Raw genomic sequence first — 21,675 nt, forward strand, 5'->3', positions numbered from 1 at the left:
CCCCTAGTGGTGCAGGGGGACGGGGAATGGAGGTTTGCGGTCAGTTCATCACGCGTCGTCTCTGCCCCTCCTTCTTCCTCAGGGGGAGGACTCCTCACACTCTTACACCACTCCAGCGTGGGGTCCCTCCCATGGGATATAGTCCTCCACGAACTTCTCCAACGTGAGTCCTTCCCACAGGCTGCAGTTCTTCATGAACTGCTCCAGCGTGGGTCCTTTCCATGGGGTGCAGTCCTTCAGGAACAGACTGCTCCAGCATGGGTCCCCCACGGGGTCACAAGTCCTGCCAGCAAACCTGCTCCAGTGTGGGCTCCTCTCTCCATGGGTCCACAGGTCCTGCCAGGAGTCTGCTCCAGTGTGGGCTTCCCACAGGGTCACAGCCTCCTTTGGGAGCATCCACCTGCTCCGGCGTGGGGTCCTCCACAGGCTGCAGGTGGATATCCCCTCCACCGTTGACCTCCATGGGCTGCAGGGGGACAGCCTGCCTCATCATGGTCTTCACTGCAGGCTGCAGGGGAATCTCTGCTCTGGTGCCTGGAACACCTCCTCCCCCTCCTTCTTCACTGACCTTGGTGTTTGCAGAGTTGTTTCTCTCACATATTCTCACTCCTCTCTTGCTGCTGTTGCTCAGCAGTTTTTCCCCCCTTCTTAAATGTGTTATCACAGAGGCGCTACCACCGTTGCTGATGGGCTCAGCCTTGGTCAACGGCGGGTCTGCCTTGGAGCCAGTGGCATTGGCTCTGTCGGATATAGGGGAAGGCTCTAGCAGCTTCTCACAGAAGCCACCCCTGTAGCCCCCTGCTACCAAGACCTGGCCACGCAAACCCAATACAATTGCTTATACCTGTGTGAAAGATGCTAACTGGTAAAGGACACCAGAATTGATTCATAGCTTTTGAGCAGTTAACAGATGCTGAGATCAAAAGATGTTACTCAGCTAATGTAACTTGAAGGTCTTCTAAGTTTCCCACTTAATTTGTGTTTTGGCTTTAGAGCACCAACAATGTGAGGATGTGCCGTCGTAATCAGTGAAATTTGGTCTGTGGTGATGAATGACTGTAACTGATGGCTGGGCTCAAGAGAGGAAGCAAATGGGATTTTTTGGGAGGGATCTAAATGGGAAGAGAGGGATGAACCTGTACACTCTTCTTGGATTTACCTGCAGAAAGCTGCAAAGGTGTCAACAGCAGCTGAAAAATCAAATAGCAACCACCAGGTTATTGTAACAGAGAAGTGCAGTAAAAGTTGGGTGATCAAAAATACGCAACTGATGCAGGTGTCAAAACAACAGTCTGCAGTAGAGGAGTCATCAGAAACATCAGCAGAGAAGTGATGTGATAAGACTTACAGTTCTGGAGGACTGTTTAAGATGCACTGGCAGTGGGTATGTGGATGTAAAAAAGCAGGAGGCTGAAGTGGTGAACATTGGTCACGATCAGAACGTAGAGGGGAGTTTTAGCAGCCAAGCTGACATCCTCTCTATGTATGCCCAAGTCTTACTGCTTTTCCAGAACAAGGAAGCTGTTAGAAAGATGAGCCTCAGACTGAGATAGAAGAAAAGAGAAAAAAATCCTCCATAAGGGTAGAGTTTTGTGTGGCACCCAGAGGGGTCCTGGTGACACTCATCCTCTGAAGCGAGTTCACCTGCATGCAAATAAGCAGTTTTGTTCAGACTTTACTGTAAAATCAGTGATCTCAAAATCAGCACTTCATAGTAATGATCATTTTCCGCCTGACTGGTGTGTGGGTTTTGTTTTTGTGGTTTTGTTCTTGTGGTTTTATCTGGACTGACTGTTCTTTGGAGATGGTGGGATGAGACAAGTGAATAACCCTTAAATTAAAGTTGCTAGAATGAAATAATTCTCAGCAGTATGACTTAGACATGCACAACTCATTTGAGACCTTTTCCTGATGTCTATCTCACTACAGAAGAACGTGAGGACTTCTTTAAGCCTCCAGTCTTTGGAACAGTTACTCATGTGCCTAGAACTAAGCACATGCTTGTCCCCATTAATTGAAGTCTGTGCTCGAAATGAACTGTGTGCTTAACTGTTAAATGGGCTTGTGATCTCAACTGTGTACTTGGTGCCTATGCGGTGGTTTGGCAAAGTCTGTTGTAAGCATGTGATCAAACCCTTGGAAAGCATGGCTCTTTGTCAGTTAATGACTCTCAGCCAAACCAGCGACGTTCTGATACCGTATTACTTCATGGTGGTCACAATGACGTTTTCCTTTCAGCATGCCATTTAGTGTGTGCACTTTGCCTCAGTGGTACCACTTCGTGTTTAGGTTTTCAGATGCTGGACCTGATGTCTTTCTGTACTGCTGAATGGGTGTGATCTTTTCTTGAAATGACAAAGATTTTAGTTTTTTTTTAACTGTCAGCTTGTCTTTTTTCTCTGTGATATCTCACCCGATGCTGCTTGTTAGATGCTGCCTGCATTTTCTAAAAAGTTTCATAAAAAAAATCAGTATCTGTCTGTTATCTCCCCCCACTACCCTATTAAAAAGAAAAAAAGTCTTCACTACCTCTGAATGAAACAAAACCTTTGAACAATTGCCTATTGACTGATAGAGCAACGTTAAAATAACCGAACTTAAAATAACTTAGGAGTTCTAACTCTCTTTGGCAGTAGAAGAATGTATGTTCTGTCTCCAATTGTTGGCATGCTCTTGTCCAGTATGGATAAAGAAAAATAAATTGAACATCTCTTGTATTTTCTTAATTGTTAGCCGCTTGGAAAATTATGGGTCAGGTAAATTGATAACCCTGTAAGTATTATTCAGTCCACGGTTCTACTGTTACCTTTCATTAAACTGCTTTAAATGCATGATGGCTCAGGCTGGCTGGTTCCACTGCTGCATTTTTCCATTGTGAAAAGTATAGAAGTTTTGGTCTCATCAGGGCTGCATGGCTTTACTTTGTTTGTTTGGCTAAACTGTTTGGATCTCCATGCTCCAAGACTGAATAACGCAAACTTCATTCACGGAAAAGCAAATACTTTGTGTACAGTTAGGGCATCACTTGCCAGCTCATCAACATTCACTAATTGTATCTCTTGCTTTTCACAGCTCCTCATGTTAGATACACCAGACACTTAGTATGTGTGTGTATATATATATTTTTTTCCTATATGGCACTGTATTCTGTGAATGTGTCAAGGCACATTATTTTAAGAATCTATACACGCTTTAAAGCGAATAGCAGAATTACTGCATTAAGAAATGTTTGCTCACAATTTGAGCGCTGGTTTCTAAGGGCTTTGATTCACGAGCTAAATGGCTAACAAGGTTGCTGCTCCTAGCGTACATGCAGGGCCGGGAAAGCTGATACTCTTGTGAAATAGTTGCATCTTAGAGTGCAGTGATTTAAGGGAAACCATCCTAGATTTTGTTTTGTCAAGAGAATGTCGTGCTGTAACTTTGTGCTGTAAATAGCTTGTGAATCAGAAGCCTTGAGCAGCTGATCGCTGCTTTCTTCCATTAAAATGTATTTATGATACAAAGGAAGGTGAGTGGGGTATAAATGCTCCATTTGTTTGTTTTATTTTCCAAGTCACAGTTGCATCCTTTTAAAAATGGCTTTTTCCTTGGTAAATAGTGTAGGTTAAATGGACATGATTTTTACTTTGACTAGTGGGAAAGCTTTTGTGGTATTTGTCTGTAATGTCAAACTTGGGTTTGGACTGAATTGTAGATTTTGCAAAGACAGAACTGACAGTTAACTAGAACACATAAATAATTTCAGCTCAGATCTGGGGACTCCTGACCAAGGTGTAGTGACATGTTGGCTATATTGTGACAGAAGAACCTTCTTACGTGTGTGACTGTAGAAGTCCTCTTATTTTTGAACTAAGATCTTTCACTAGGTTTGTTGTCTATAGTTAGGTTCTAAGTCCGCTTACCTTGAAAGCTTCAAAGGCGTTGGGATATTTTGCCTCTAATACTTGGAGTAAGAGAAGAAACATTTTTTTTTCCCTTCTCATGGTGAGTTTTGGAACTGGCAAACAAACAGCAGTGCTTTTTGAAGCTGTATGATAAGCAAACAAAGGTAAGTTACTTTTGTGAATAGGAACAAAGTGTTACTTGAAGCAGCTTTCAAGTTGCTAAAACTAATAATCTCGGTGTTTATAAGAGTAGTAATTGCCATCTGGAACAAAAAGGTGGAATGCGTTTGGGTTTTTTTTAATCAAATGTAGAGGCTTTATTTTTCTGAAAACATGCACCTTTATTACAAAATACAGATATTTTAAGGGTAAAACTGAAAAATCCCATCTTTTGCACCCAAAAATTAGCTTGGGAATGCATATGCTTACGTTTGGATAAATTGGTAGAGACAGAGGATATTAGATTAAATTGGCCAGTTCATATGGGACTCATCTTGTAATTAGATGCTTCTAATAAAACAGGGCATCAAAGATGTTACTCATAAAGTCTTCTACTTTTTGTGAACTCTTCATTACTCTTTGCAGACTCAATAAATGTTGCGAGTTGATTTTGGTTTATTTAGCATTTTGCCTTGCGTAAAGCCCCATTGCACTTGCTTGTATCTAAAGTTACCATGAGGAAAGAAAGAATTAATACGTAAAACATAGAGCCTGAAAAAGTTGAAACTTAAAGCTAGTATTTTTTGTGAGGGTTGTCTACAAAGTGACATCCGCGTGGTTACTGATCTCTTCCTGGCTTGGAAGGCTCTAAAAGGTAGGTAGAACCCGACCTATTTGTAAAGGTATACATTATTTGCAGACAGAGCTGTTCAAGAAACTGCTGCAACAGACTCGCTTCAGGTCAGGCTTCTTTTAAGCTAATACTTGTTTGCATTCTGTACCTCTGGGTGAAGTCTCTGGCAGGCATCATAACTTGAATGTGCTGTGACATATTACGTGACCCGTACTGCATGCCTTTGTTTATACTATCATACTGCAATAAAACCAGACTTTTTTTCTCTTTTCCCCTCTTCTCTAATATAGATCGGGGGCTGCTGCAATCTTAACGTCTTTTCTGTACGTGACAACAGATTATCTCGAATTCCCTCTGAAATTTCACAAGCCACTGAACTTCATGTCCTGGATGTTGCTGGAAACAGGTAAGAGATTTTTGTATTGTCATGTTCTTTTGCTGGATTTACTTAATTCTTTCTAACAACAAAAGATACTATGTCTAAGAATGAAGTAACAAAAAAACAGTTATGGCTTTTGTGTTAGCGTTACTGTTGAAATTGTCAAAGTAGTCTTCCCCCTTGGCCCAAAGTAGCATAAACTGTGTGTTGTCATGAGTATGTTTTCTGGGTTGATTTGACCTTGAGGAAAAGATAGGATTTAAGAAAAACCTCTGGATTTGTATATTTCTGAATTAAAACTGAGAATCTAGGCAATTTGGTAGAGCTTCAGCTGAAACTACCAGCCTTAATGTCAAGTAACACTAATATTGAGTCTCTTATCTTAGAGATACAGTGCAAGTAATAAATAATGCCAGTCTGACCTTGCGTCTTCTCATGAATCTTAGTTGATATGCTTCAGACATCACACTGCAAAAAGGAGTGGATTGAAGCATAAACCAGCAAATTAGTTCAGTTGCTTAGCAGGAAGTTAAATGGGAAAAAAAAAGGGGGAGAAAAAGCAAATGGCATCTCATCTATGCAATATAATTGTCTCATAGGCACTGACATATTTCTGTTCTGGCAACTGTGTATATATAAGGCTCCAGAGCAGAAGCAGCTGTCTGCCTTCCAGGGCATTTTACTGCAGTAGAAAAAGCTCAGCATTGTTGTCTGTTATTCACAGCCACAGAGAATTATGGTATAAAGTTAAACTGCAGATTCTTTTTAAAAGAATGGAGTAGTTGGAGTTGATGACTACTGCAGTGCCTTCTATTAGAGGCATTAATCTCAATCCTGTTTATTCCAACTCAGGGATATATACTTACAAGTTGACTTCATGACCATCTATTAAATCTCCTAGAGATTGCCCTGACTTTTTTACTTTTGTATTTTTGAACTAGGCTGACGTATCTTCCCCTCTCACTGACTACCTTAAAGCTGAAGGCTTTGTGGTTGTCTGATAACCAGTCCCAACCTTTGCTGACGTTTCAGACTGACACAGACCCTGAAACAGGAGAAAAGATTTTAACATGTGTATTACTTCCTCAAATGTCTTCTGAGCCTGGTTGCCAAGGTAAGTGCCTAGAGTCAGTTTTTCATTACGTATAGAAGTATTTCTTTTTTTTTTTTCTGTGTTGTCTGTTCCATAAAGGTTTGTAAAACATGCATAAGCTCTAATGAGCAAAGTAGCAAAGTTCTGGTTGAATTTTCACTTTTAAACTTGTTTGTTTGTTTGTTTGTTTGTTTGTTTTGTAATCATACTAGTTTTCAGAAGACTTGAAAAACATGGCTGTGAGTGTTATTGAAAATACAATGACACCAGCTACAATAAAATAAAATACAGACCTGGGTGAAGAAGACTTAATCATGTCATTATTCTGAGGCTTGCCAGTGGGCCAAGTAGTGGTGTCCATATTTGTGTACATTGATTATGCATCTTAAATACATATATATGTAGTGAAAATTGGTGGCTTTCCAACCGCAATCTCTTTACCAGAAAAATAATTGCATAGCTAGTAATAAGTAGTAGACATTTTACTTTTTAGCAAGCTAATTTTCTTTCAAGCAAAGATGCTGTACAGTAACTTTATTACATTCTTCAACAAGTGTAGGATTGCAGTGTAAGTTGCTTTTACCTTTTGTGCTGAAACTTGCCTCTGGGTCAGGTGGAACCATAAACTCTTTTTCACTGTTGGCTGGGTTGCTGCTCCAGTAACTTCTGGATGTTTTTTGTCCTCAAGCTTTTATAGTGATGTGTGAACATTGAAGGGATTTAATCTGAGCTAATATTTAAACTTTTGCTGTAGTCACTGGAGAGCAATTTATCCCATCGAAGAATAGACTTTTAAAAGAAACCACGTGGATTCTTCTCCACTGAGTACAAAGGGGGCCTGAGGAGAAAAGCTCAGCTGTAGATATCTGTATTGTAGATACCCAAACTTACCTAGATTAATTCCACTCTTTCCATACTTAGCAGCTGGAGCAAATAGAAAACATTAAAGCAGTAGAAGTGTAGAAATGGCTCTGTTTTGTGTCAGCTTCTGAATTTTAAGAATATGAATTGAATTAAGAGTTAAAATAAGTAAACAAATTAACCCCTTTAGATTTAGAGAAGATGAAGCTAGCTCAAGAAGAGTAACTGAGGTAGACTGACTTTTTCTAAAGGCCTCACTACTAGATACTAGATTTCCTCCTCTCCAAATGAATCTCACAGCTTCAAGGATAGAAGTCTTGGAATGAAGATTGTTGCATGTGTACGCCTGGCAATACTAAAAGGATGAGATCAGTAAAAGCAATGATCCTGAGTTATGGAGTGCCATTTAGGGAACTGGCTAATGTCAGATGGGAGCCATGATCCAGAAGAAAAGCATGTGTAGTGGCGAGTATATTAAATTATATAATCCGTACTCTAAAACTGCCACAAACCTGAAACAGTCCAAATACAGAAATTTCTCATTTATACAGAAACTATTTATTGTGTGTACTTGATAACAGAAAATTAATGCAAGTTCTGTTTTCTATCAAAAAATAGAAATAGCCAGTTTTAAATGTCAGATGAGTGATTGGTTGGATATTGCAGTTATTAACAATATAGCATGTTGATGTTTTAGACTTGCTGTGAATCTTTAGTTACATTTTGCTGTTCTAACAGATAACCTACCACGGTGTGGTGCACTGGAGAGTTTAGTAAATGAAATGTCAGATGAAACATGGAATGAACGGGCAGTGAATAGAGTCAGTGCAATTCGCTTCTTAGAAGATGAAAAAGATGAAGAGGATAATGAAATGGTATGTTTTCCAAGCCTTTGGATACCTGCAGACACTGTGACTTTAATGCAAAAGTGTAAAAAGTATCTGAGCTCTCTTGCTGTAAATATTTTCACTGCGACTGCATGCTTTTTGCATATGTTTGTAGCAGAAACTGTTCATGTTGGCTGCCAAAACTTTTCATATTGACTTAAAATGCCTTTTATTTTTTTTTCTGCTGCAGGACAGTCTTTGCTTTTTGCTTTGTTTTCCTGTGTCTGCTCAGGATGTTTTCTTTCCAGAAACAAGATAGGATCTTTCTCTGCATCTGTGAAGCTTTCCTGCCTGAAAGTATATAGGGTCTAATTTAAGATTCCAGCACTCTGGCATGTGTCTCCATTAAGTTTGCCGTTGTTTGTCTCTCTAATTTCTATTTCCAATCTCTTTCTTTCTCTCTATTTCTTCTTTTTTTTCCACCACCATTTGCATTGAAACAACCATAGTGTCCATAAACAGCAAGAATGTTGCTCATTAGTTTCCCACTTAAACAAAGGATGTGGGAACATCTGTCACTGTACTTACAAGACCTCTCCATTAAGTTGGGTTCTGCATGTCCTGAAGATCATAATGCAATGTGATCTTTAGCTTTACTAACTTTCATTAACAATTAAAACTCTTCGTAAAGATTAAGACTGCTTCAATCAGATTTTCAGCGTGCTTCTCTGATGCTCTAAAAATTTGCTGGTGGTCCTCATTAGAGCTCAGCTTGAGATACTTCAGGGCACTGTCTGGATTGTAGCACACTAGAAACATGGTCTTACTTTAAAAAGTGACTAAAAATTCTTAGTTAGGGAAATGAACATTTAAGTTTTCAAGTAAGGTGGTTGCTTAATCCAAAGCAGCAGAAACTAAATGTGTCTGACAAGCATGGTTCGTAGACTGACTGATAAGGGAGTTCGGAGTGATGCTTCTTAACAACTGTACCAACCTGAGAACGTCCATACAATAACGAGGGCTCAGGTGTTAATGATAACTGCTTTCAGTCATGGTATTACAGCCTGACTTGAGACAAGAACCTTTTTAGGGGAAAAAGAAGTTTATGATCCTACTAGGGAGGAGGAAGGGCAGATTTCCAAAGCAGTCTTGACCAATTCACCCATTTATGGGTCATCAGTTCTGCTGTAATCTTCATGGTTTACATGTATACCACCGAAAAGTAATTGCATGTATATATGTATTACACTGATACATATTTGTGCAATTATTCTTGGTGTTCTGTTGGTCTCTAATCTGGATGCTAACTGGGGTTTTTGTAAATTTTGATTTCCTTGTAAAGGTTTCAGCACAATGATGTTAGATATTCTTGTGTCTAAGATGGGAGAGAAACGCTCCCTCTTCTTCCTTTCAAGATATTTGTTCTCAATTGACAAGAGAACCAAACTGTGTGGTGGAGCTGGAAGGCATACAGAGCTCCACACAAACATGTATTTGACACTGTAAAGAGATCTTGTGGGATTCTTTCAAAACCAGCTGAATGTTTTTTGTTTGAAATGTGATCTTAAATCACTTGGATGGTTTTTGGGCGAAAACAGAAAAAATTCCCAACTATATTTATGAAAGAATCTTCACTTCATAACTTGTAATTGTACTTCACTTGAGTGGCTTTCAGATTAGTTGGTCAAGAGTGGAAAAAATTTGCTCCTAGACAGTTCTTAAAGCCTCTTTCACCGTCTTCATAAACAAGCAGCTATGAAAATAATGTTCAACAGAGAGCATCGTAGTTTGAAAAGGAAAAGGGGAAAAAAAGAAAAAAATTGATAGCTAATATTTGGTATGTGAATGCTAAAGCCTTGAAAGTGTATGTTGTTTTTCAAAGAGACGAAGGCAAAAACACTTATTGCGCTGTTTATTTTTAGAGAACACTTCTAAGGCGAGCCACTCCACACCCTGGAGAATTAAAGAACATGAAAAAGACAGTGGAGAATTTACGGAATGATATGAATGCTGCTAAAGGACTGGATTCAAACAAAAACGAGGTCAATAATGCCATTGACAGAGTGACCACTTCTGTGTAGAGTTTCATCTCCAGGTTTTACCTCCTGTGTCTTCCCCTGCTGTTGAAATGTTCCTGTCGTCTTCTGGGACCTCACTGACCCCCTTTTTGTTTTTAACCAGAACCTGATTCATCATCTCCATATATGTGAAAAGTGCTGCCCACTGGAAGAAAGTGCCTTATTTCATCCAGGCAGTGAACCAATAATTTCCAAATTAATATTGTAATTTTAATAGTGCTAGGCTTTTTAAAGTATAATACACTACTGTATGCAGAATACAATATTTTTGTCTTAAACACAGGGGAAATAATGCTTTTCTTTTCCAGAGTGCTGGGATATCTTTTTCTCAGTGGCTGGATGTGCTGGTGAGAAATATAGTTTTGTGGAAAATTGATACACTTTTTTATTTTTTTGGCAGCTCAGATGGTGTAAATTTTAAATTTTTGTATAGGACTTTCATAACAAAATGATGTATTTCATTTTTGAGAGAAAATTTATCTTGAGCGGTACATATTTTAGTATTTGTGGACAAGAACAAGTTTCATGGACAACTGTATTCATTCGTTTGTACCACCCATTGTGCCTTATTGTGTCTTGTATGTTATATTAGTCTTAAATATAGCAATTCTTGAGGCAAGTGAGTAGATTTAAACTTGGTCTCCTGTTTTAGATACGTTTTTCTTTTCGGACAGTGATTTGTTGGGATTTTTACAGCAGAGAACTTATGTTTATATCATGGGATTTTAGGTCGTGAAGCACAAATGTTAGTTTTGTTGTAAACAGAATTAAGATTAAAATGACCAAACTGCTATTGTTTATTACATGATGCACTCACACTTTAACTTAGTTGTAATGAAACATCTTGTTTTGGATGCCGTGTTACATTGCAGATACTAGAAATTCATGCTTCCGTTGGTTTTTTTTAAATGTGCCATCTGTAAAATAACTTGAAAAACAGCACGATAGACTTTCAGAAGCACAGTATGAAACTAGTTTTATGTATTACACAAGAAAGCATGATTCTTTAAAGTGCTTTGGTGGTTTTATATAAATATATAAAACCATAATAAAAAAAATCTTTAAAAGCTTCAGTAGATTTATTGTATCATTAAAATAGCAATTAAAGTGCGTATGAATTAATACTGGAATTTACTATCATTGTTACTGTGTTGCACTTCCAGTGGTCCAATGCTGATTTCGAGGTCTTATTAAATCTGTGGGTTCTGGTTTGTTTATAAAGGTAAGCATTAGCTGAGTTGAATTCAGTAAACAATAATTTTGCAAAAGGCTGGTAAAGATTGATTTTGGTGTCTCTGGGTTCTGTATGTGCCACGAACTAACAAAGACCACTAACTTGTTCAGTGCAGGGACTTGAGGAGTCTGAGTTCAGAGCAAAGGTTTGACATATTTAGTGTGAGCTAATGCAATGAACCCAAATGTCAACAAAATGAAAGACCCGACACTTCATGTATGGCTAACCACATCCCTTCTTCTGCCGAACACTTCTTCCAGTAAGCGTTGGTTGCATGAGGGTTTCTGGGAGAAGATGGGAAAGGAGGAGAACAGGGAAGTCATAATAACTTCTGTGTTAAAATTAGTAACTGCAGTATTTGATAATTTTTGTAATTTAACTTTTTGATTTGAAGCTTTTACAAAAGGCACTGCTTTCTTTTTTATATTGAACAAGTAGGTATTGCAAGCCATCTGCAAATATTCAAATCTAACCTGGCAAAATACATTAATTTTTATGATTTCTTCTCATCCCAGAGATTCCTCATTTCAGCTTCAAGGCATGGTCTCTTTGCAGGAGCTGCTGCAGGTTGATAGGTGTTAGGTTAGTTCATGGGTAGCGCAATTTCATTCTTCCTAAGGCAGAGTTCTGCCAGTTGTTCTTGGTAAGCTGCTATTAAAAGAAAACCAGAAAGAAAATTAAGTTTTGGTACAGTTGACTCCAACTTGGGCAGAATTTTCTTTTTGAAGTACTTACTGGGATTGACACAACAAAAGTTTAAAAATGTAGGAAACTCAGTACTCAGAGTCTAAGTAAACCTTGGCAAACCCATTTGAGGTGAAAATGAGTTCCTAAAAAAGACAGACCAAAGCCAAAGGCAGCAAGACTCTGTGCTCTGTGGTGACAGTTTTTCATTTGCAGGCTGTGGTTTGTTTTGTTTTTAGCGTCTGATCTCTCGAATGGTCCGTATGTGTGCCATTTCATAAAGTGATTTAGGTACACTTGTCCTCCCAACAGTGTCGGTAAGGTTCCAGATGGTTTTGACTGTATTTTATAGCCAGAAAAAGCTGATGATGTTTGTTGTGCTGAAGCAGTGTGTGTCCTTGAAAGCATGAACCCTCCCTTCCCAGTCTCTGTTTGGCTCTTTTCTCTTGCTGATGCTTTGAGGAGCCTGAGCAGTGAATATAACTTTGTAAACATAACTTTTTGGGTTTTTTTCCTCTTTAAAGTTTTTCTACTTTTTCAATTGCTTTGTAAGTCTTTTGGGGGGTGGGTCTAATGCAAGGAAAAAAACACTACAAAATTTGCATGCTGCTTTATTAGCTAAACAGGTAACCAGGGAAAAGCAATTGACCATAGTGGTGGAATGGATTTAATATTAACCTGTCAGTTACTGCATGTGAGTTCTCTTTATTGAAAGTCACAATGCCATAGTCTTACAAGAGTAGGAAAAAAAAAACCCAAATACTCTCTTGCTACCATTGTTAGTGTAGTTAGTGTAGCAACAAATTTTTCCATCCCCTGTGTGTTGCTCCAGGCTTTTTCCACAGCTTCCATATAATTTATGTGTCAAGATTATTTTTCTGGCTTACATGCCGTATTTTTGGTAATCAGCGTATTGTGGGAAAGTGAGTGCTGGAAACTTACATACTGCTGTCCTTTCCAGCAAATGACTTGTTTGTGTCCAGGACAAGCTGATCAGCCTGCTTCTTGTCTAATATTAGTGCTTTACTAGTGCTGGGTGAACCGTTTTTAGCTGATTAGCTACTTAACAGGTTTCGCTACTTGCTGCTCACAAATTCAGCTTTTGAGAGGAGAGTAGTGAAACCAGGAATTTAATTTTTTTAAAGTATATTCTTTAGTGTATTATTTGATCCTAGCCTGGCTGACTGTAAATGTCTACCTCCCACTGAGACTGGAGCATACTAATTATCAGAAATGTCTAGACCTTTTGTTAATGGAGAATTCACTGCTGTTCTTTGCCTTGACTCTGGAAAATAAAATTACTTTAGTTTTTCAGTTGACTTGATAAAAGTGTTTCCCATCTTCAATTTCCATCAAACACACAAATCTCTTTCCGTGCTTAGGTTGCTGTCAAAGAAGATGAGAAAAGTGGACTGGTCTTGGCTATCAATAAATGTTTTGGGTGTTCCCTTCCTCCTGAACCAACTGTGAAATTTTCAGAGGGACAGTGCCTTCCTCTGTCATTCTGAAGTCAGGAATATAATCAGTATTCAACCAGGTTAATGAAAAATGTGAGATTTTTCAAAGTGGAAAAGCAGATGCCTGGTTTGAGGACAGCTTTGTGAGCTGCCTTGCAGGAGCCATCTTATCTCCTCTTCTGGTGGATGTTGGAGAGACTATGCGTTCTGTCGCCTCTTGTACGGTTCTTGTGGCAACGGGACGGCCAGTCTCGGGTTCTGCCAGAGCAGAGGGCTTTGAGGGGCTCGCTGTGTGTGGCTGGACTGTACCTTGCCTAACTTCAGGAGCAAGGGTTCATGGCAGTCTGGTTTTGAATTTGTAACTTGTTCAGCGTGTCCTTCTTTACACTGATGTTGTTAGTCTATTAACACTGAGATCTTGAGAAGTAGCTTATCTTTATACAGGAGAGGTCCTCTCCTGAAAAGTACAGCATCAGTATTGTCCATGGGAAAGGACTCTCTGGCTCCTCACTGATGTTTCAGAGAAGGGATTTAGAAGTTGTCCGAGCAGCCAGGGATCAGGTTAGGAAAGCTAAAGCCCTGATAGAATTAAATCTGGCCAGGGACATCAAGGGCAACAAGAAAAGATTCTATAGGTACATCGGGGATAAAAGGAAGACGAGGGAAAATGTGGGCCCTCTCCAGAATGAAACGGGAGACCTGGTTACCTGGGACATGGAGGAGGCGGAGGTACTCAATGACTTTTTTGCCTCAGTCTTTACCGGCAAGTGCTCGAGCCTCACTGCCCAAGCCACAGAAGGCAAAGGCGGGGACTGGGAGAATGAAGAGCCGCCCACTGTGGGAGAAGATCAGGTTTGAGACCATCTAAGGCACCTGAAGGTGCACAAGTCCATGGGACCCAATGAGATCCATCCGTGGGTCCTGAAGGAACTGGCGGATGAAGTTGCTAAGCCACTATCCATCGTATTTGAGAAGTCGTGGCAGTCTGGTGAAGTTCCCACTGACTGGAAAAGGGGAAACATAACTCCCATTTTTAAAAAGGGAAAAAAGGAAGACTTGGGGAACTACAGGCCAGTCAGTGTCACCTCTGTGCCTGGGAAGATGATGGAACAGATCCTCCTGGAAGCTATGCTAAGGCACATGGAGGACAGGGAGGTGATTTGAGACAGCCAGCATGGCTTCACCAAGGGCAAGTCCTGCCTGACTAACCTAGTGGCCTTCTATGATGGAGTGACTACATCAGTGGACACGGGAAGGGCTACAGATGTCGTCTATCTGGACCTCTGTAAGGCCTTTGACACGGTCCCCCACAACATCCTTCTCTCTAAACTGGAGAGGTATGGATTTGATGGGTGGACTGTCTGGTGGGTGAGGAATTGGTTAGATGGTCGCATCCAGAGGGTAGTGGTCAACGGCTCAATGTCCAGATGGAGGTTGGTGACGAGTGGCATCCTGCAGGGGTCTGTATTGGGACCGGTACTGTTTAATATCTTCATGAATGACATAGTGGGATCGAGTGCACCCTCAGTAAGTTTGCAGATGACACCAAGCTGAGTGGTGTGGTTGACACACCAGAGGGACGGGATGCCATCCAGAGGGACCTGGACAAGCTGGAGAAGTGGGCCTGTGAGAACCTCGTGAGGTTCAACAAGGCCAAGTGCAAGGTCCTGCACCTGGGTTGGGGCAACCCCCGGTATCAATCCAGGCTGGGGGATGAAGGGATTGAGAGCAGCCCTGCTGAGAAGGACTTGGGGGTCCTGGTGGATGAAAAGCTGGGCATGAGCCAGCAATGTGCGCTCACAGCCCAGAAGGCCAACTGTATCCTGGGCTGCATCCAAAGAAGCATGGCCAGCAGGTCGAGGGAGGTGATTCTGCCCCTCTGCTCTGCTCTGGTGAGACCCCACCTGGAGTACTGCGTCCAGCTCAGCACAAGAAAGACACGGACCTGTTGGAGCGGGTCCAGAGGAGGGTCACAAAAATGATCAGGGGGATGGAACACCTCTCCTCTGAAGAAAGGCCGAGAGAGTTGGGGTTGTTCAGCCTAGAGAAGAGGCGGCTTTGGGGAGACCTTATTGCAGCCTCTCAGTACTTAAAGTGGGCTTATAAAAAAGATGGAGGCAAACTTTTGAGCGGGGCCTGTTGCGACAGGACAAGGGGGAATGGCTTTAAACTAAAGGGGGGTAGATTGAGACTAGACCTAAGGAAGACATTTTTTCCACTGAGGGTGGTGAAACACTGGCAGAGGTTGCCCAGAGAGGTGGTGGATGCCCCATCCCTGGAAACATTCAAGGTCAGGCTGGATGGATCTCTGAGCAACCTGATCTAGTTTACAGGCTTGGGGAAGAGTGGCTGGAAAGCTGCCTGTCGGAAAAGGACCTGGGGGTGCTGGTTGACAGCCGGCTGAACATGAGCCGGCAGTGTGCCCAGGCGGCCAAGAAGGCCAATGGCATCCTGGCCTGTATCAGAAATAGTGTGGCCAGCAGGAGTAGGGAAGTGATGGTGCCCCTGTACTCGGCCCTGGTGAGGCCGCACCTCGAATACTGTGTTCAGTTTTGGGCCCCTCACTACAAGAAGGATGTTGAGGTGCTGGAGCGTGTCCAGAGAAGGGCAACGAGGCTGGTGAAGGGTCTGGAGAACGAGTCTTCTGAGGAGCGGCTGAGGGAACTGGGGTTGTTTAGCCTGGAGAAAAGGAGGCTGAGGGGAGACCTCATCGCTCTCTACAACTACCTGAAAGGAGGTTGTAGCGAGGTGGGTGTCGGTCTCTTCTCCCAAGTAACAAGCGATAGGACAAGAGGAAATGGCCTCCAGTTGCACCAGGGGAGGTTTAGATTGGATGTGAGGAAAAAGTTCTTTACTGAAAGAGTGGTTAAAGATTGGAAGAGGCTGCCCAGGGAAGTGGTTGAGTCCCCATCCCTGGAGGTATTTAAAAGACGAGTAGATGAGGCGCTTAGGGACATGGTTTAGTGGGCATGGTGGTGTTGGGTCGACGGTAGGACTCGATGATCTTAGACGTCTCTTCCAACCTCAATGATTCTATGATTCTATGATTCTAGTTGCAGAAGTCCCTGCCCATGGCAGGGGGGTTGGACTATATGACCTCTAGAGGTCTCTTCCAACCCAAACTATTCTATGATTCTATGATTCTGTAAATCTCCCTTGGCATTAATACGAGGAAGTTGACACCTGATGTCCAATATCCTTTGATGCTTTTTCTCTTTGTGCTCATCTGTTGCTGGAGAATGTTGTCTTGACCGAAATCTCTGGGTGTGCAGCTGGAGGCATGGTAACAGCCATACCCAAAATGTTAGCAATGCTCACTGCAGTAGACAGGTACTGACTGTGGTAACTTTCCTCAAAATCTACAGATGCATACACAGCTTGCAAATACCACCAAAGCATCAGCAGCTTGAGTTTCAGTTTGTAAGCATCCCCAGAATAATGCAGAGACAGGACTTAACTCTTCAAAGTTAGTTTTGTGTTGGACTAAAACTACCTTCTTTTGGTCCTGAGGCACACTCGAGCAATTTATTGGACTATGCTAGTGATGGAAACACTTTGATTCTCTCTGATCTCCCAATAACTTGCCAGTTTTACCCAAACCCAAAACAGATGGGCTGTATTAACCCATTTTGAAGTAGCTCATAGCAGATACGATTGTCCTGTATTTCTAGAAGATTAAACAGGGCACTAAATGATTCTAAACGTGAGTGAATTTCTCTATAGTTTGCTGATGACATCATGGACTTCCACTAAGTAGCTTAAAACCAAAACAAAATCTAAACTAACTAACAAAAAGAGTGATTATTTGAATATTGCTGATTATTTTTTTCCATTCAAAAGGGGAGAAAGCTGCAAGTCTGAAGAGCACTTGCATAGTGGATGTTTTTAGGATAACCTACAGCAATTTTACTTTTTTTTAAATGGTGTCTTCAGGAAATTCAAAAATCTTCTCTTGCTAGTTAATACTTGAACATCTAAGTTTAAAATTAAGTTGTGTATTTACAGCTAACAAAGTTTCCCCGTGGAAGGCTTGCTTCAATAATCTGTTCAGGCAGCTTTTATGTTGCCTCTTCTACAGTGAAAGCATATTCAAGGATGCCTTTGTTTTGGCAGCATTTTGTTTAGCTTTCATTCTTACTTCATGCGAATCACACAAAGCTCTTTTAGAGACAGCCTTTTGTACTTTAAAAAGGGAATCAGTCTGGAATAGTTTTCAATTAGTAGAATATGTTACGTATAGTTGTGCTTAAAAGGAAGAGAATGTATATTTTAGGAAATACATCTTTACAGACATTTTCTTTCCCATATTTACTAATTAGCTAAGCTATTTAAACAGTTTTATTTTTTTTTTAATAGAAAAATAGGCACGAATGTGTGTTTGGGGTTTTGAGTTGAGTAATAGTAGCAGGTGTATTACCATTGAAATATTATAGGTAACCGAAAGCACTGGCTTCTACTTGCCGATGGTGACCAGGCTGTTGCTGTAAGCCAGGTGTTTGGTTTGTCACTGTATGGTTTCAGTATGGTGCTTCAGAAATGTGGGTGGTTTTTATGTCTCGGCTTTTAATGTTAGGGTGTTTTGGATTCTTTTTCATTTGCCAGAATGATTTAGGGTGATACATAGCATTTGCACACCTTTGTTGCCTGGAGGAAATTCATTCTCTAGAGGATTTATTAGTGAGATCTTATCGGAATAGACACCTTGTATTTTATGAGAACAATTTGTCCTCTCAACATACAGGGGTATGATACAGAGGAGTATTTATGTTCTGAAGAGACCGCCTCTGAAAACATGAAAGACATGTTGAAAGGAGGTAAAAAGGGAGCCCACCTGACTTGCTGGTGAAATATTGAAGGAAAATGATCTGTTACCAATCAGTTAGGATCATTACTAATGAAGGGAACATAACTGCTGAGGTCGATAAATAGTTTCTCCCTCCAAACACTTCTGCGTTTACAAAACATCAGTGTTACACAGGCGAAATACCCATGAAGGTTAAAGTCCTAAATACTGAATTTGCCTTCTTCCTTTGTTTTATTCCAAATATTTTTAAGAGAATGTAAATCTATGTGCCTTACTCTGTGTTTGCTACTCATGTCTTAAAACATTGATCTTTTTAATCTTTTTGGGTCTCAGCTTCCCCATGTGTAAAACACAGGAAGAAACTTCCTACCTTACCTGGCTAGTAAGAAGACCAATTATCATCTGTAAAATTCTGTAAGGAGAACTGATTTTTCTCTCTTAATATTAGGATATTTGCCAGTAGCCTCTTTTGTCTCAAAGCATGGTCCTATAGTATTTAATACAATGAGAATGAGCTAATGAATTACTGGAGGTTTTTTAAGATAGCTTTATTTTATCTACTATCTGTTAGCTGAACTGTAGCGATTTCCCCCTTGAGGGGTGATGGAAGCTTATTGCCCATCTAATGCAATTTTCATTAATACATCAGAGTAAGGAGTTGGTTTCCTTTTTGGGAGGGAAAACAAAATCCAGTAAAAAAATCAGATTGAGTGGTCGCTTTGCATTAAAGCACAGCAAACAGAGCTGTACCTTCCATCTCTTCCTTGTAGCAAACTCTGCATGTGACTGGCCTCACTAAGAGCTCGCAGCATTGTGTAGCACCTTGGCTACTCTTGGCTTTGTCCAAAAGGATGCGAAGAGGCGGGCACGGTAACACCCTGGCAGTCAGTGGGTCCAGCAGCAGCATCCCTGGCGTTCTCTGTTCCTCACCCTATATTGCTACTGAACTCTGGATTAAAAGTCCACTATCTTCTTATTTCCACCCCCTCTCCCTTTTCTTTCATCAAAAAGGATTGAGTTGTAAAAAATGATTGAGGCTTAAGATTTGTTTTCAAAGTAATGTTAGCCTACGCTCACAGCAGCAGCATTCATTGACTTTGTTTCTGCATTTTATTTCATGAAAGCATAATCCATGGGGTGTTTTCCTTACAATAGGTACGTGCAAATGTAGGCTAAAAGGCACTTCTGGTTGTTCCATTCAATCTTTTGCCATTGATATAATCAAACTGTGAAACTGCTTTCATAAAAATAATGCGATCCACGGTATTGTGTAGACCTAGTGAAAATGTGAACAGCTCTTACCCAGAATTGTCATTTTGTTTCTATTTTACTTTAAAGTACTGTAGATCAAGAATATTGAAGACTAAAATCTCTTAGGTTACAGAAGGTGTGAGGCATGAAACCAGATACTGAATTTCCCTTATAGCTATATGTCAGCGTGAGGAAAAGCATCCTGCCATAGGAGAAGATAGGCAGGGAACAGGAGTGCCCTGCCGCTCTGCCTTCCCAGCTCTGCTGCGAGGGGCATAGCAATGTAAAACCTACTGATGGGACATCAGCTTGCTCCTCGTGCACATGGGAAGCTACCACAGCAGTTGAATGTATGCCTAAGATGGTGAAGTGATTGTCAGCATAAGCTTAATTCGAAATCTGTATCTGTTACCTTGAGAGAATAGCCTTTTACTGGTCTTACAGAATTTGGCAGGCTGGGTTTGAGAAGCTGTTTCTTAGGATTAGGGATCGGGGTCAGACAAGGATGAGATATTCCCTTGGAAGAAGTTAAATGCTTCATTGTACCTGCGTTTATTTTTAGAGTGAAATTGCTTTATGACTTCCTAATGAGCTTAAAAGTTGACAAGGATTTAAACTGTCTCTGGAAATACCCTGAACACTGGGAGGTGTCACACTAGCTATTCTGAAATAAACCAGACCAAAACAATAGCAAACAATTTCAGCTAGTGTGCTATTTACCTATCTGATTAGAACTGCTGTCCACCTAGTTAATATTCATAGAAAACAAAGCTTCTGTTTAAGGGTACTTTATGTCTCCTTATTCAAGGTAAGCGTAAAGAAATACCAGGAGATATACTGCCTTGCATTTTGAATTGTTGGGAGGAATGGGAACCACTACCGTGTCATGATTGTTTGTGCTGCTTTTGCATTCAATTCACTGATGAACTAAATTGACAATCAGCTCCAGTGTCCTGAGCGATGTGGTTTAGAACAACCAGAAATACAGGCTATTTATCAGCAAACAGTGGTATCGCTGAGTGTCAGTGCAATTCAAAATGTGATTTAACAGCAAATTTCCTACAGAGCCCAATCATGCCTTCTTTGTACAATGCAAATAATCCTTTGTTGGGGCTATGATCTTTTCAAGACTCACAGAAAGATCTATAATCTTTTCCAACGAGACGCTGAGATACTGTCCTTGTCCATTTCCTAGTCTTTTCAGCCATCCTAAAACCAAAAGCAAATGAAGAATCCCAAGGGGAGCTCCTTCGGCAGCTGAAGATGAATCAGTATGTCCAGCATGGACAGCCTTGTCCTATCTCCTTTTCTTTCTCAACCTTAGATTTAATAGAGATGGTGACACCTGGGGTGCTGATAACAGCAAGAAATCTGTGTGTGTATGTGTGTGAACATAACCATTCTGCATTAAAAAGGAAAAATGGGAGCTTAAAGAATTGTTAAATCTGAATCGAATATCTGTTTAAACAATGTGAAAGTCACTGCGTGCTGCTGATTGTCCCACCGTAAGCTTGTTGATATTTTTTTTCATTAGTTTGTGTTCTCCATCTCTTTGCCTTGTTGAAGCATGTGCGTTAATGTATCTATTTACATGGTGTCAGGCTGCTTTCGGCCATCAGATTTGTATCACCATATAAAGACGAGATTAAAATAAAGCTTAAAAGAAAGGTAAAGGTTACTTTGAAAACTGATTTCTGAAGTTCAGTGAAATTAAGGTATATAGGCAACCTTGACACAACTTGTCATGTATGAACTTGTGTATGAAGAATAGAGGTGGAGTTTTTTGGATGTAAATAAGTAATGGACATTTTGGGAAAACTGGACTATAACCACTTTGAAAATCAGCAAACCTGAGAAGATCAATTTAGTATTGTACTTTCTGTTGGGACTATTCAACAAATGGAACATTTTATTTAATGAATAATGAAAAGAGGGGGGTGACTTGATAGTTTTTCTTAACTCAGGTCATGAGATGGTCACTAAAGGTCTAAGTACTCTTGTTTGTTTTCTTAATAGTACAGAGTATAACATTATTGAAGACTCTTGTTGATCATTAATTCTTCTTTATGATGCTGAAGGTGGGCTTGGTTCCATGCTCATGTAAGTCCCTGAAGGCTTCCACTAATTTCAGCAGCCTTCGCTTGTTCTTTTTGTCACCAGTATTGCCTATTAACTGGCAAAGCATCTCTCTGGGACTGAAGGTACCTCTCAAGGTAAAAAGGGGAAACCCAGTATTTACAAGATACTAAAATACCTTGCAGAACTTGCCAGACGATTTCTGCACGTACATACTTCAATCACTTCCTTAAAATCTATTCATTGCCTAT

The 21,675-nt window shown here is 40.5% G+C and overlaps 1 protein-coding gene across 1 annotated transcript in view; it reads left to right on the plus strand.

Moving 5' to 3' along the window:
• Window positions 1-10,991, plus strand: part of LRRC1 (leucine rich repeat containing 1) — a 75,724-nt gene extending 64,733 nt beyond the window's left edge. The window contains exons 11-14 of the mRNA XM_076332946.1: window positions 4,971-5,086; window positions 6,001-6,173; window positions 7,752-7,888; window positions 9,763-10,991. Coding sequence (XP_076189061.1) covers window positions 4,971-5,086; window positions 6,001-6,173; window positions 7,752-7,888; window positions 9,763-9,921 — 585 coding nt within the window. The 3' untranslated portion in view covers window positions 9,922-10,991. The remainder of the gene's footprint in view (window positions 1-4,970; window positions 5,087-6,000; window positions 6,174-7,751; window positions 7,889-9,762) is intronic.
• The last annotated feature ends 10,684 nt before the right edge of the window (window positions 10,992-21,675 follow it).

This window comes from Aptenodytes patagonicus, chromosome 3 (genome assembly GCF_965638725.1).
Source record: "Aptenodytes patagonicus chromosome 3, bAptPat1.pri.cur, whole genome shotgun sequence".
In the NCBI taxonomy this organism is placed as follows: Eukaryota; Metazoa; Chordata; class Aves; order Sphenisciformes; family Spheniscidae; genus Aptenodytes; species Aptenodytes patagonicus.